Below are 13,094 nucleotides of genomic sequence, written 5' to 3'. Positions count from 1 at the left end.
TATATATATAATAAACAAGACAGATGATGGGTGATACCAAGTGGCAAGGCTGAAAGAAAGCAAATCATACTTTGTGTGTTGGCCCTGAGAGGAAACCCTGGCAATACCTACTTAATTAAAATACAACAATTATTTTGTGCTATTAGGAATAATTAATGTTCAATACTACAGAGAGTCCAAAGCTGGAAGAAGTTTACTTCCTGACACCTGGTTAAATGAACTTTCCTAAAGACACAGTGTCTGCCAACAATATCGAATACGAAGTAGCTCATTTACAAACATCAATAAATTATCAAATTCACCGTTTATAGGCACTTTTCTTCAAAACTTAGACCTAACGTACTATCACAGACCAAATGATCCCCAAAAACTAGTAATGGTAAACCTCCAAAGGTTTAACCCATGCAATACTACTAGGATAAATAAATCTAGCTCTTGATGTCAAACCACTGGCACTGAAATGTTAAAACCATTAGATCATACACACATAAACATTTTAAAACCATTAGATCACAAAAATCTCAGAGAAAAACAAAAGGTTGCACTATTGTTTAGGTAGAGCTGTGGTTTACTGGTGGTTACAGAGGTTGGGAGAGGCCATTTCTGCGAGAACTGGTTCAATGAACTTTCTTTCTTGGAAATTTTAACGTGATTTAAAGCAGTTCTACTCTCTAGATGTAGAGAACAGCACTCTTTCAAAGAACCATTTGAAATTCTGGATCTCATGTATTTATATGATTATCCTACATTATTTTTTTAGGTTTTTTTACTATTGATATCCACTCTATCTGACTTTTATGTTTTGATTACCATCACCAAGGTAAATTTTCAAATCAAATTTCTTATTAAAATTATAATATTACTATAATGGCAAAGTGAAAAATCATTAAGCAGACAAAAAAACAAAAACAAAAAAAAAACAATAATTTGATATTCTCAATGAATCTAAAGCTCTGCCTACACTATAAAATATTATGCGACAAATATATGTGTTATGTCCATAAATGGGTATGATCATGTCACAGTATACCCAAATATGGGCATATCACATTGTCAATCAAAAATTTGAAAGTGTGGAAACACCTTTTAAGTCTTTAACACCAATTTACAAAAATAAAGGCATTTAAAATAAATGCCATCTATCAGAGAGGTTAATTTGTCCACTGATGTTGAGTCAGCTTCATTCGCTCTAACTGCCCATATCGTCATGGATACTCCACATAAGGCCACTATTATACTATAGCATAGATGCCCAATATAGAGTAGACTATTTGAGTATGCGTAAATGGATGAATCATACATAAACTGACCTTCGTATGTACCCACTGATGATGATGCGATAAAGGTATCAACCATTAGTGGGAGCACCTTATAGCGAAATAGTCTCTGTTAAATGTTAATGAGCGGTATATTTAGACACTACTTGCACACAGCAGGATCAAAGGCTTAGGCATTTATTATGATACTGAGTAAAAAACATAAAAAAACAGAATCATCATAAATTAAACAAGTTGTACGCTTATTAGCATAATTTTGTAGCTGAAATATATTTAATTAAAATCTCTAGGATTATAATAAAATAGCAATAATAATAATAATATTAACAATTAAAAATAACAATGAATATTATTAGATAGATAGATAGATAGACAGACAGACACACCGACAGATAGATAGATAGATAGATAGATAGATAGATAGATAGATAGACCAGACAGACAGACAGACAGACAGACAGATAGAAAAATAGATAGCCAGATAGATCTAACAATGCGGACATTGTTCTTTGGTCCTGATAACAATATCAAAATAATACTAATAATAAACAAGGAATAGGAGAAACTTGGTTGGTAAAATTGAGTTTTCGTGAATAAATAAAAATGTTATGATTATTATATTAATATGCTTGACTTCTATTCCCCAAGGCCTTAATTTATATTCCAGAAAAAGCCAGTTTTCCTCACCACCAACCTTCACATATTAAGAGCATCATAATCAAATCAGGTTGTCAGTGAGCATATTTTTCTCCATAGTGGTACTGTAATGGAAACCATTTTTATATTCAATCAATCAAATTATACAATACAAAATTCCATCACATTTTGCAGTTTTGTTGAATACAGAAGTTGCTTTACAGCATTGAAATGGAAAGCAACACAGAATGAAATGCACCAGTGATGTACACAGTAAATAAATCAATCAATCAATCAATTAATCACCGTATGAAAATAATGCTATTAGTGGAAATCCAAGCAATACTAGGTTAAACCCCATTCAGTATGCCCAACATCCAGTTATATGCGACATTGTGAATCCAACAATGATACAAATTAGCCCTATAATAACTTGTGTAGTGAGTCGTAAAACTGGCTTTTTGCTATTCATTTGTCAGCAAAGGGGGAAGGATCCAGAGAAAATTCTGAGTAGGAGTCATGCAACATGTGAAGCACCAAAAAGGTGGGGGGGGGGGGAATGAGGCGCGGAGTGTTCAAAATTTTTGTTTAAAAAATGCTTGACCACGGGTCATGGAATTTAAATAAAAAATTAACTTGTTTTGAAGTAGTATGCTCCTACTGCCTCCTTTCTGTTCATTCTTTTTATTTTTTTTTGGTAGGGGGGGGGGGGCCTGTCCCCGTGCAACCTCCTGCATTTGCCCGAGCAATGTGGTTCTAAACAATAATGAGCCACTCTTCATTTTAATAAATACAGGGTTTATTTTCTTGAATTATAGATATATACTTTAAAGTCAGGCTCTGGAGGAAAACAATTTTTTGATATGTTGTAGAACTGATTTTCCTAAGACAGAAAAAAGTTAATAAGGTGTAAAAATGGGCAGTTACGCCCCTTTTTCCCCCAGTTTTTAAATATTAAAAAATCTGTATCTCATTCACCGTTCCCTAATTTTTCGTCAAACAACTTTTTTCTGTCTTAGAAAAATCAGTTCTACAACATATCAAAAAATTTTTTTCCTCCGGAGCTTGACTTTAAAGTGCCTACCAGTACCTTACACTCTTCTCATTTTATTTCTATAAATAGGAATAATGTAGGTCAGAACTCGAGGGCAGTATCACTATCACTGAACCCAGAAATTGAAGTGTAGTACAAGGTCATTATTTAATGGCCACAATTAGAAAAGGCCAAATAGCCAATGAGCAATAACATACTAAATAATTATTTCAGTTTTGTGTATTTATGTAATATTATATTTCGATAAAAGATCATTTTTTAATTGGCAAATCATTATTTTAATTCATATTCGAGGGTCTAGTAACATAATGCCAGTCTAGTTCCTCATAATGTTTTGTTTTTGGTCTGTTTGGGAATTTTCTTGATGTACAGTATATTGTGAAGAAAGTCAGTACTGATTTTATTTCTAATCTATCGTCAATAAAAAAAAATAAATAAAATTTCTATTGAAGAATTAAACAGGTGACTGTTGGATCCAAACATTTAATGTCAATATTGCTTCTATAAAAGCACCTTAGTTTTTGTTAAATAATTCCTATCCAAATCACGTACACATACAATGACATATTCTATAAACAAGTGGTTTCCAACCCATTGTCTTTAAATGTTTCTATTTCCTTCTATAGTTATGTTTAGGTTTCATAGCTTTTATTTCTGTTTGTTATTATATAGATATGTAATGTTAAAACTGGTCAATTATGTTGTATATAATTGACAACCACTTGTTTGTCTTACATAATGGTTAACAAATTATTATTTTTTATAAGTAAAAGTGAACATGTATACTTCAGGACATAGAAACCACATGCTATGAGTTATATAAGCCCTCAACCTTTACCCTTATATAAATTGCCCTTTCTTTTTACTTATTGTTAGATTTTACTCTGACAATACAAATTGCAACCAAATGGAAGCCACTGATGGAAAGGGCAAACAGGTGCAAAGAATTTCTAAAAACAGCCCAAACCATACAGTACTTATAAGTCCAACATTATGTAGGTTCTATCTCATGAAACGTGGCTTACTCTTGCATAATAATTCGTTAAATTCAAACTTAGCAATAATGCATAATCATGGCTAAATAATACAAATTTCAGATTCATAATCAGCCGGATAATGTGTAAATTGTCAAATTTACATTATGTCTTGCACAAAAAGAAATTAGAATTCACCCATTAGCTGGACATACAAAACCAAAGCAGAATTTTATATGCTGTGACGACAAACACATCGTTAGCATGCACAAACAAAAATTATCATTAATATCTAATCAAGCAACTTATCCATATGGTCACAGCACATTAAAATCAGATCACCCAGACCAAGAATATAAATATATTGACGTAAATGTGTTACAAAAGTTAGTATGCATGAAATATATCAATATTATATGGGAAAAACAAATTAGTTCCATCTAAATGAAGTGAGGAAAAGGTTATTCTCTTTTGTTTTTTTCTTCTAGAAAACACGAATCTAAATTTACAATTAATCAGAAGCCAATGTACAAGAATACAAGCTTGAAATATTAAAGCCGGTCACGACTGTCATACGACGAATCCAACTCTTCTCCCTGTGCACGCTAGACGATGCGACACCGTTAGCTGATTGTCAGTGGCAGTGTGAATGGATCGCCGTTAAAAATGATCCATTGCGCGCGCGTCATAGCATCGCATTCACCATAGAATCGCGTCGCAATGAGTGCCTGGCTTAATATTGCTTTCTATAACCAATGGTGCAATAGATTATTTCTTAGATCAGCTATGAGGGAGGGAATGATAAAACTAATAAGCAGCTTTCGATTTGGAAGATGCGGCGTTCTACGACGGGCAGTGGAGCGTGAAACCGTACTGCGCATGCGAATACATGAAGAAGTCGTTCGTTGTGTGGATTTGACAACAGGCTTTAAGCGATTTGGCGTTGTGTTGACTACGGCAATGTGAGTTTTATAAATATGCGCTCGCTGGGAGCGCCTGCATAATTGATCATGCAATACGAGGGAGCGTGTCATCCTGTAAATCGAAACAGCTTTGATGTTGAGACGGGAAGTGCATAGTACGACGTTCATGGTTGACTGAATTGCCTGTCGCAGTTCCCCGCATCGCCCATTTCAAAAGCTCGCTATTAACAACTTCCTGGACAACTAATATCAATAGGGTCTAATCGAAAAGAAGGAAACTATATAACGATACAAACAGTGGCGTCACAGAGTTTGAGCGAACAAACAGACGATGGAGGCCAGGTTGCCGCGTACGGCCACGTCGGGGTTCAGAGGTGGGGGTCCGAGGGGGGCTTCTTCCCCTTGCGCTCAGAGCTTATAGCATTTATGGACTGTTAACTGCGTTGTCAGAGAACATAGAATGGTCCATGACTGATTAAATATTTCAGAAAATTTTATGACAAAACCAACATAGATTACATAGGCCAACTTTTGGAACTGATTTAGGCCTACAGAGCCCTATGTAGGTTTAAATAAATACAGAGAATATTTTGTTGAGAAACGTACAGAAACATGATAAGGAATATGGCAGGCGAAACATTTTCAAACCGCTGTTGGTAAAGATACCACGCTTGTGTCACGCGCGACATCTATCTATGTGGTTCGTAAGACAAATTGCAACATATACAAAAACTGCAGCAATTGTTTACTTGACCCCTGATATAATGCAGTTTCTGTATGATGATGCTAGGCCAGAGCATTTTCAATGTTTAAATCTGTCGGGGCCCCATTGAATGAAACTATGGTATATACTTTATATTATATTTTTTTTTACAAACTACAATGCCAGGGCCCCTAGTGCCTGGAGGCCACTGGATACAAAGACATACCAAGGAATGGGCAGATTGGGGAATCTTTCAATTGGTATGCAGTATGACACCACTTTTAGAATGCAAATACCTGTAAGATAATTAATCATCCCTTAACTGTAGTATTAAAATGCCTATTCATAGACATGTAAAATGAAGTGAAATGATTCTGAACCGTCTCTAAAACACAAGCTTTCTCTCAGTTCCCAGCACTGCTTGCTTTAGTTACTGGGCCAGTAATTATTGTGTGTGTAATTATATAGTGTCCCAGTCCACCCCTGAAGCAAGGAATGAACATTTGTATAAAAAGGATTAAAATATATTTTGAATACAGTAATACTTAAATCCTGAGGATAATTTTTCCTGAAGATGACCCAATAAAGAGACGAGATAAGCATGTATTTCATTTCTTTTCATATTCATATTAATATGTTGCTCTTATATAGCGCTTCATGCACAATGCCTCTAAGCGCACATTACTACCCCGGTCATTGGATCAAACACATATGGAACACATACTCAGCTCCCTGGGGAGAATTCCATTATATTGCAGCTAGTAATCAGCGCAGTTGTGTTCGAATCTACCAGGTACCCACTTGTACTCTAGGGTGGAGAGAGGCAACCGTAGATAAAGTGCCTTGCCCAAGGACACAAGCGATTTGCACAGCGAGAGTTTCAAACCCTCCGAACCCACGACCTTGGGAGTCCAATCCACAACCGATGCGCCAACCGCTTCTACATATTTGAAACTAATCAGTGAACCCACTGGTAATACTAAAATATAATTGAGAATTAGTTGTTACATATAAATTGAAAAGTAATTAAATATTATTGGTGAAAACATTATGTTAAGCATTTAATTTGGTATTTAGTTTGCATTTATTTTCTAAGCTTGGATAGACATTAAAAGCTCCAATAGCTTTTAAATAAATATCCCAGTTCTAATTATTTCGCAATATTCTCATAGACTCTAGGTCCAGTAAATAATTTCATATAATCACTTGTCAACTACGAGGAATAGAATTGGTGAGCATGGCAATAATTGGATTGGATTGGATTTATTCGCTGTAAATACCAAGGATAGGGATAGCCCACGAAAGTCTAGAAGAAGACTTATTTCCAGTGGGGTCCTTCTGGTGGTAATTAAGCAGTACACGGGGTGACAATCTCCTACTCTTCTCCGAAGAGTGTACTGCGTTCTTTAATATGCACATGGGCCATCAGTGCACACGGGATCAACGGTTTAAACGTGTTACGTGAATACTAATAATACCAGTAAGGCGAGATGTTTTTTTCATACCTTGTTTAGCGAACCAGCCGGCCGCCAACAATGATGGTTTCGAATAAAAATAAAATTTTATTTTTTGGCAATTAGCGCAACTGCCATCACGAAAAAATGTAAATTACTAAAAAAAAATAATTTTTTTTATTACGCCCACCGCTGCCTTAAAATCTCCAAAGATAAGATATTTATATTTCTTCCTAATTATATAAACATAAAGCATTTAACCGTCCCATTACTACACTTCACTAATAAAATTATTTTTATTTTCTCCTCCGTCTGGATGTTTTTGGCAAAACCTTTTGCTAAATAAGAAAACAAAATTTTATTTTAAATTTTTTTCCTGCTCTTCTCTGACGATCTTTAAATAAATAAGTTTGCAAAACATGGTATAAAAAGACTATTGATTTATTAAAGATGTTCAACTAACACTTTATTTTCATTGTTCTTCAATGGTGACTCACTACAATGTACATGATAGCGTATTATAATGCAATGAACTATGTGATTTATGTATTCAGTTATTCACATCCAACAGTGAGTACTGTAGCCAATTAAAGGTGACGCTGTATAAACTAAGACTCTTGAGGCAATGGTGTTGTTTTATGTAATAAGAAGAAAAGATTTGAGCATTTGTACGAGAATAAAAGTATCTTAACCACTGAGCTATATCTTGCATCATAAACTCAGGGGCGTAGGGTGTTTTTGGCCTGGGGGTGCGAAAAATGAGAATGCGGAACTAAATTCCTATTCAAATGGTTATTTTTAGTATTTTAACCGACTTAGTAGAAATTGTTTGCTGCCATGGGTGGGGGGAATGCCACACCACCAGACCACACCTATGCTAAACTACTACTACAAAGGAAAAAAAATTGAAAAGTAAAAGGTGTCTGCCAAAAGTATGTACACTGATACAAAATGTAGGTGTGCGATGTAGAAAAGGTAGCAGATTACCTCTAGATCCAATCGCATTTTAGGAATGTGACGTTGCGATGAAAAAAAAAGTTCAGCAATCAAATTGATGCGTCGCATATATTTGATCGAGAGGAAGATTATATATGATGATAGACGTGGCCAAAGTAAAGTTCCCATGGTGATAGGCGTGGCCAAAGTAAAGTTCCCATGGTGATAGGTGTGGCCAAAGTAAAGTTTCTAAATTCCCATGGTGATAGGTGTGCACAGGAAAAGAATATTAACATTTGATTTCATCCGAAATTATAATTATTGGTGTGTGACAGATGAAAAAAAGTATACCATAATGCTGCAATAAGCCAACAGCACTTAGTTAATTTAAAATTTCATGGAAAAATCGGTTATTTATTAGTATCTGTATCTTGACGTACAAACACCAATATGCTGGTTGTCGTGTACCCATACGATCTGAAACATCAAAGCATTTAAAGTCTGCACTTATCTGAGAGTAGCGATTGTTTGATGGCACTATTTATCGAAAAATGTATGGTAATAAAATTATTGCAGAAATCTTGTGATGAGGATAATGTACAGAGTTGTGTTTTGGTACAGGAAAATCCTAAAAATGATTTTAACTGAGCATTGTGAGATTAGAAGAGAGGAGTTCATCTACCAGGCTACATTGCATGTTATGCATCTTTACAAGCCAATGGCCCAGGGTAATATTTATGATCATATTGTTGCAATTTCTTTTGATACTTTTTTGGATTTTGGAAAAAGGTGCTGTTATGTGTATACAGTAGAACTAAATACTTAATAGAATAATGCAGATTTCATGATGAGATTATATTTTAAAAACATTAATACAGACTCATATTTATCATGAAATGTACAGCATGATTTAGCCTTTTGAAAAGACATAGTATGTTGTCACAGGAAGATCTTTATCGCAAATATTGTGGTATTTCGACAGATGACGCTCTCAGAAAAACGTGATTATATATCTGAAGTGTATGAATGATGAGAACTCAACTGACTAGAATACCCATTTTTGAAAAATCAAAAAAATCAAATGCATACATAGATTCGTCTATTAGTGGAGCGTTAACTGAATTTTGTTATACCACATCATAAATCCTTTTCCAGACTGTCAAATTTTATTTGACAAAAACTTGTGACATGCCCAAATATGGTCATGATGACATCACATCATTACCATATATAGGAACATCATAACTATATATGGGCATACAACAGTTTTGATAGTGTGGACAGGTTAGTGAGACTTAGTGATTGATCAGCTCACAACACAGATAGATTCTAAGTGGTTTTCAAGTAAATGAGAGAGCTTGGCAAAAATTCTAGCATCTACTTCACATTTTCAGCAACTCCATCATTCCCCAGCCAATCGATAAAAACCTGTCCATTCTCACTGTCTGTCTAGTCAACACTTTTCTCAATCCACATTTTTCAAAACCACATTATCGATAGTAAAGATTTTCTCCTCCCCAAAAACACATAGTATTTTAACCAAAAATGTTTGTCATGCACTCAACTGAACAATATACAACGAATACATTATTAGTCATTGTTTAAATGTGCTGTATTAAGTCTATTCATTAATATACTAGTGCTGCTGTTAGGTATACAGGTTAGGAAAAAACTCATTTAGAATAGCATTTTTTCTTTTCCATTTCCAAAAATAGCTCTCTGTCAATAATGGTTATTAACTTGGTGATATTTTAGTATTACAAGAGCCATAAAGATTGTCCAAAAGGTCAAAGGTCAAACGTTACCATTACCAGAGCGAAGTTGGGTATTTGAAGAGCAGATTGCTCCAAGTACTATAATCTCATGCATCATACATAAGTACAGTATGTACGGTATATGGAAGTAATAATACGTAGCAAATAGTCAATGGTAACTAAGACAGAATCTATGTTACAATTGAAAAATCATCATAATGAATTTTGACAATTCCGATTTATTCAAAATTTAATGTATAGACCACATGCTGAATACTAGAATGTGGATATGAGTGAGAAAACATAAAACCTGAACAGACAACATTATTTGAAGAAAATTATGATGGTAGGAAAACCATATACCAACCCGGATATTGAATCTTTCAGGTCGTTGGTCCCTGGTTTAGTTCTAATCACTGGTTCCCTTGTGTCCTAGCTGGAGGGCCCAAATACAAGTTATGAGAGCACACCGTCATAATGTGTTGCCCTTGGTGTGTTTTACAGCAAGATGATTCTATCATATCCTATTGATCTTACCTCCATTTGTGTAAGCTAAATCCTTGACAACGGTCGCCACATCGTAAACATGATTGCCCTTTATCAATCTCTTCATAACTAAAACGCTACAAGAGAGAAAAAAAAATGAGTTCATTGACAATACTATTAATCACCTAATTTATTCATTAATATTATTCTTATAAATTCCCCCTCCCCCCTTTGGAGACAGCTGTTTCCCCTCAGGTCACACAGAACAATTTGATGTGAGAAGTATGTTTACAGTACATATTGTGAGACTAAAATTGATTAAATAAAGCTTTCAAAACCCGTTTTTCTAGGGGATTCACTTTTGAACACCTCAAAGGTGTTCATAATAGACCCTGACCATGCCCACCACTGTGAATATCCCCTTCAGACCTCCTTGGTAAATCTCATCATAACCACCATTGAACACAAGCATAAAATTAATTTATTAAATTTGCCGAGTCAGAAAATTGTTAGTGTACACTATACCGATGTTTAATATAAAATTGAAGGGTGTTTATTACATCAGTAAAAGAGAGACTAGTCCTCTGTATTATACAGTATGACACTCGAGACGGAATATTTTTATGACTAAACTAAGTGATGCAATCGGTAAATAATGTCGAACCTCAAGCTTAAGTTACATTTCTTATTACAAATTCACAATATATAACTTTTGTATTAAATACTTGTATCGCAAAATCCCAACATAATCATTAATTTTCGAAAATTAAAACATCACTGTACGTAAAACTGTTAAAATATATGCCGATATTTGAGTTTGATGAAAACTAAACTGGTGCAATTTCTGCATGGATTGCTTTACGTTTGTTTACAACTCGATCTAGGCTATCATCTAGGTTAAAGACGCATCAACGATCTAGGTTAAGACCCTTCAAAATTATAGTAGTTCTCTGAATAAAAGATCATAAACTGGATGATAAATTGACGTCAGAATATGATAGATCTCATCATCATTTTAAAACTAAAATCTATGTTTAGTAGCATGGTAAATCGCTGTAGCGAGCAGGCCTGCGTGAACAAATACACCCACAGACGGCAGCAGTCTTCGTAACTGAGTTTATATTCTACAATTTCACTTGACATTGACTATCATTACCACCACCACCACTCTAATTCCATCCCAGATATTTAATTCACTAAATATGACATGATGATAAATTTTGCCAGCCTGGGATTAATTATTAGTTGAGGCACTATATCAACTAAAATGCTTTCATTCAGTTGTTGAAAGAGTCAATATTCCCTAAACTATATAATGCACAAAAAAAATACCTTGGTCTCGTGCCAATCAATCGGGACTAATTAAAATCAAATTGTAACACATTTGATAATGTCTCCGTTTTGTCAGCACGTACAATATTACTGTGCACCTAAACAGACAATCAGATTTTCTGTCTTTCAATCACAAACATGTTTTATCAGATTTTGACTTAAGTCCTATCCAGACTATCAAGTTTTATCTGACAAAAACATGCTACATGCCTAAATATGGTCATGATGACATCACATCATCACCATATATAGGCACATCATGACCATATATGGGTAAACAACAGTTTTTTGTCAAAGAAAATTTGATTGTGTCGACAGAGTGAATCGAGAGGCCAAGCGGTAAGGCAGGGGCGCCGCTAGCTACAGCATTAACATCGTCGCTGGTTCCAGCCAGTCCTCGCCCATGGTTCCGTTGGTAGAACCGAGTCTTCTCGGATAAGGACTTAAAATGGAGGTCCCGTGTATACATCAGGCTTATGTGCACTTTAAAGAACCCATTACATCGAAAGAGTAGGGGTTACCCCGATGTTATGGTTCATTTCAGCCCCTGTCAATGACGTGGCAAGTTATGGGTTAATTCTCCAACCGTTACCTTCTCTGATTAATCTCAGATAAGAAAGTATAATACATACTCCAAGTATTGAAATACACGCCATCGTGTTGGGATTCAATATTTCGACATTAATTATGTCATCAGATTATGACATAATTAATGTCGAAATATTGAATCCCAACACGATGGCGTGTATTTCAATACTTGGAGTATGTATTATACTTTGTTACCTTCTCCTACCTTTACCTTTACAGTGTATGATAGTTTCAGAAGTATCTGATCATGATCTGATCCAACAAACACTGTGTATTTTACTGTCTATTGAAAATCGTTTGATAGCACTAGACAGCATTACAGTGTATGCTGGTTTCAGATTCTGATCAAACAAATACTAAGTATTTTACTATCTGTTGAAAGTCAGTTGATAGTGTGGAAAGATCTTTAAGGTGTATGATGGTTTCAAATGTATCTGATCAAACAAATACTAAGTATTTTACTGTCTGCTAGAAGTCCTTTCATAGTGTGGACTTGTCGAGACTTAAAAGTCGAAGATTGGATTGGATTGGATGGTTTCAAATGTAGCTGATCAAACAAATACTGTGTATTTTACTGTCTGCTAGAAGTCCTTTCATAGTGTGGAATTGTCAAGACTTAAAATTCGAAGATTGGATTTGATTGGAAGGTTTCAAATGTAGCTGATCAAACAAATACTATGTATTTTACTGTCTGCTGAAAGCCGTTTGATAATGTGGACAGAGTATTATAGTGTATGATGGATTCTGATGTACCTTATCAAACAAATACTGTGTATTTTACTGTTTGTTGAAAGTCGGACAATGTTCTACATTATCTGGCAATGCCTGGTTTTATGAGGTCTCTTGAGGCTGAAGGGCAGAATTCCACACAGACTTGATAAATGTTCATGTTATAATTGTCTGTGATGTAAACATATTTTATTCCAAGCTGAGCAGACCTACTGACATAAGATACCCCAAATGTGTATAAGAGACAG

The 13,094-nt window shown here is 34.9% G+C and overlaps 1 protein-coding gene across 1 annotated transcript in view; it reads right to left on the bottom strand.

Annotated features, from left to right (window-relative positions):
* LOC117112868 (prickle planar cell polarity protein 3-B-like) overlaps window positions 1–13,094 on the bottom strand; it is a 65,188-nt gene that overhangs the window by 31,628 nt on the left and 20,466 nt on the right. The window contains exon 2 of the mRNA XM_033256058.1: window positions 10,249–10,334. Coding sequence (XP_033111949.1) covers window positions 10,249–10,334 — 86 coding nt within the window. The remainder of the gene's footprint in view (window positions 1–10,248; window positions 10,335–13,094) is intronic.

The sequence above is a fragment of the Anneissia japonica genome, unplaced genomic scaffold (assembly GCF_011630105.1).
Source record: "Anneissia japonica isolate Jap-2015-1 unplaced genomic scaffold, ASM1163010v1 scaffold287713_len945575_cov184, whole genome shotgun sequence".
Classification (NCBI taxonomy): domain Eukaryota; kingdom Metazoa; phylum Echinodermata; class Crinoidea; order Comatulida; family Comatulidae; genus Anneissia; species Anneissia japonica.
Note: the sequence above shows the minus strand (reverse complement) of the source record. Positions and strands in the feature narration are given on the sequence as shown.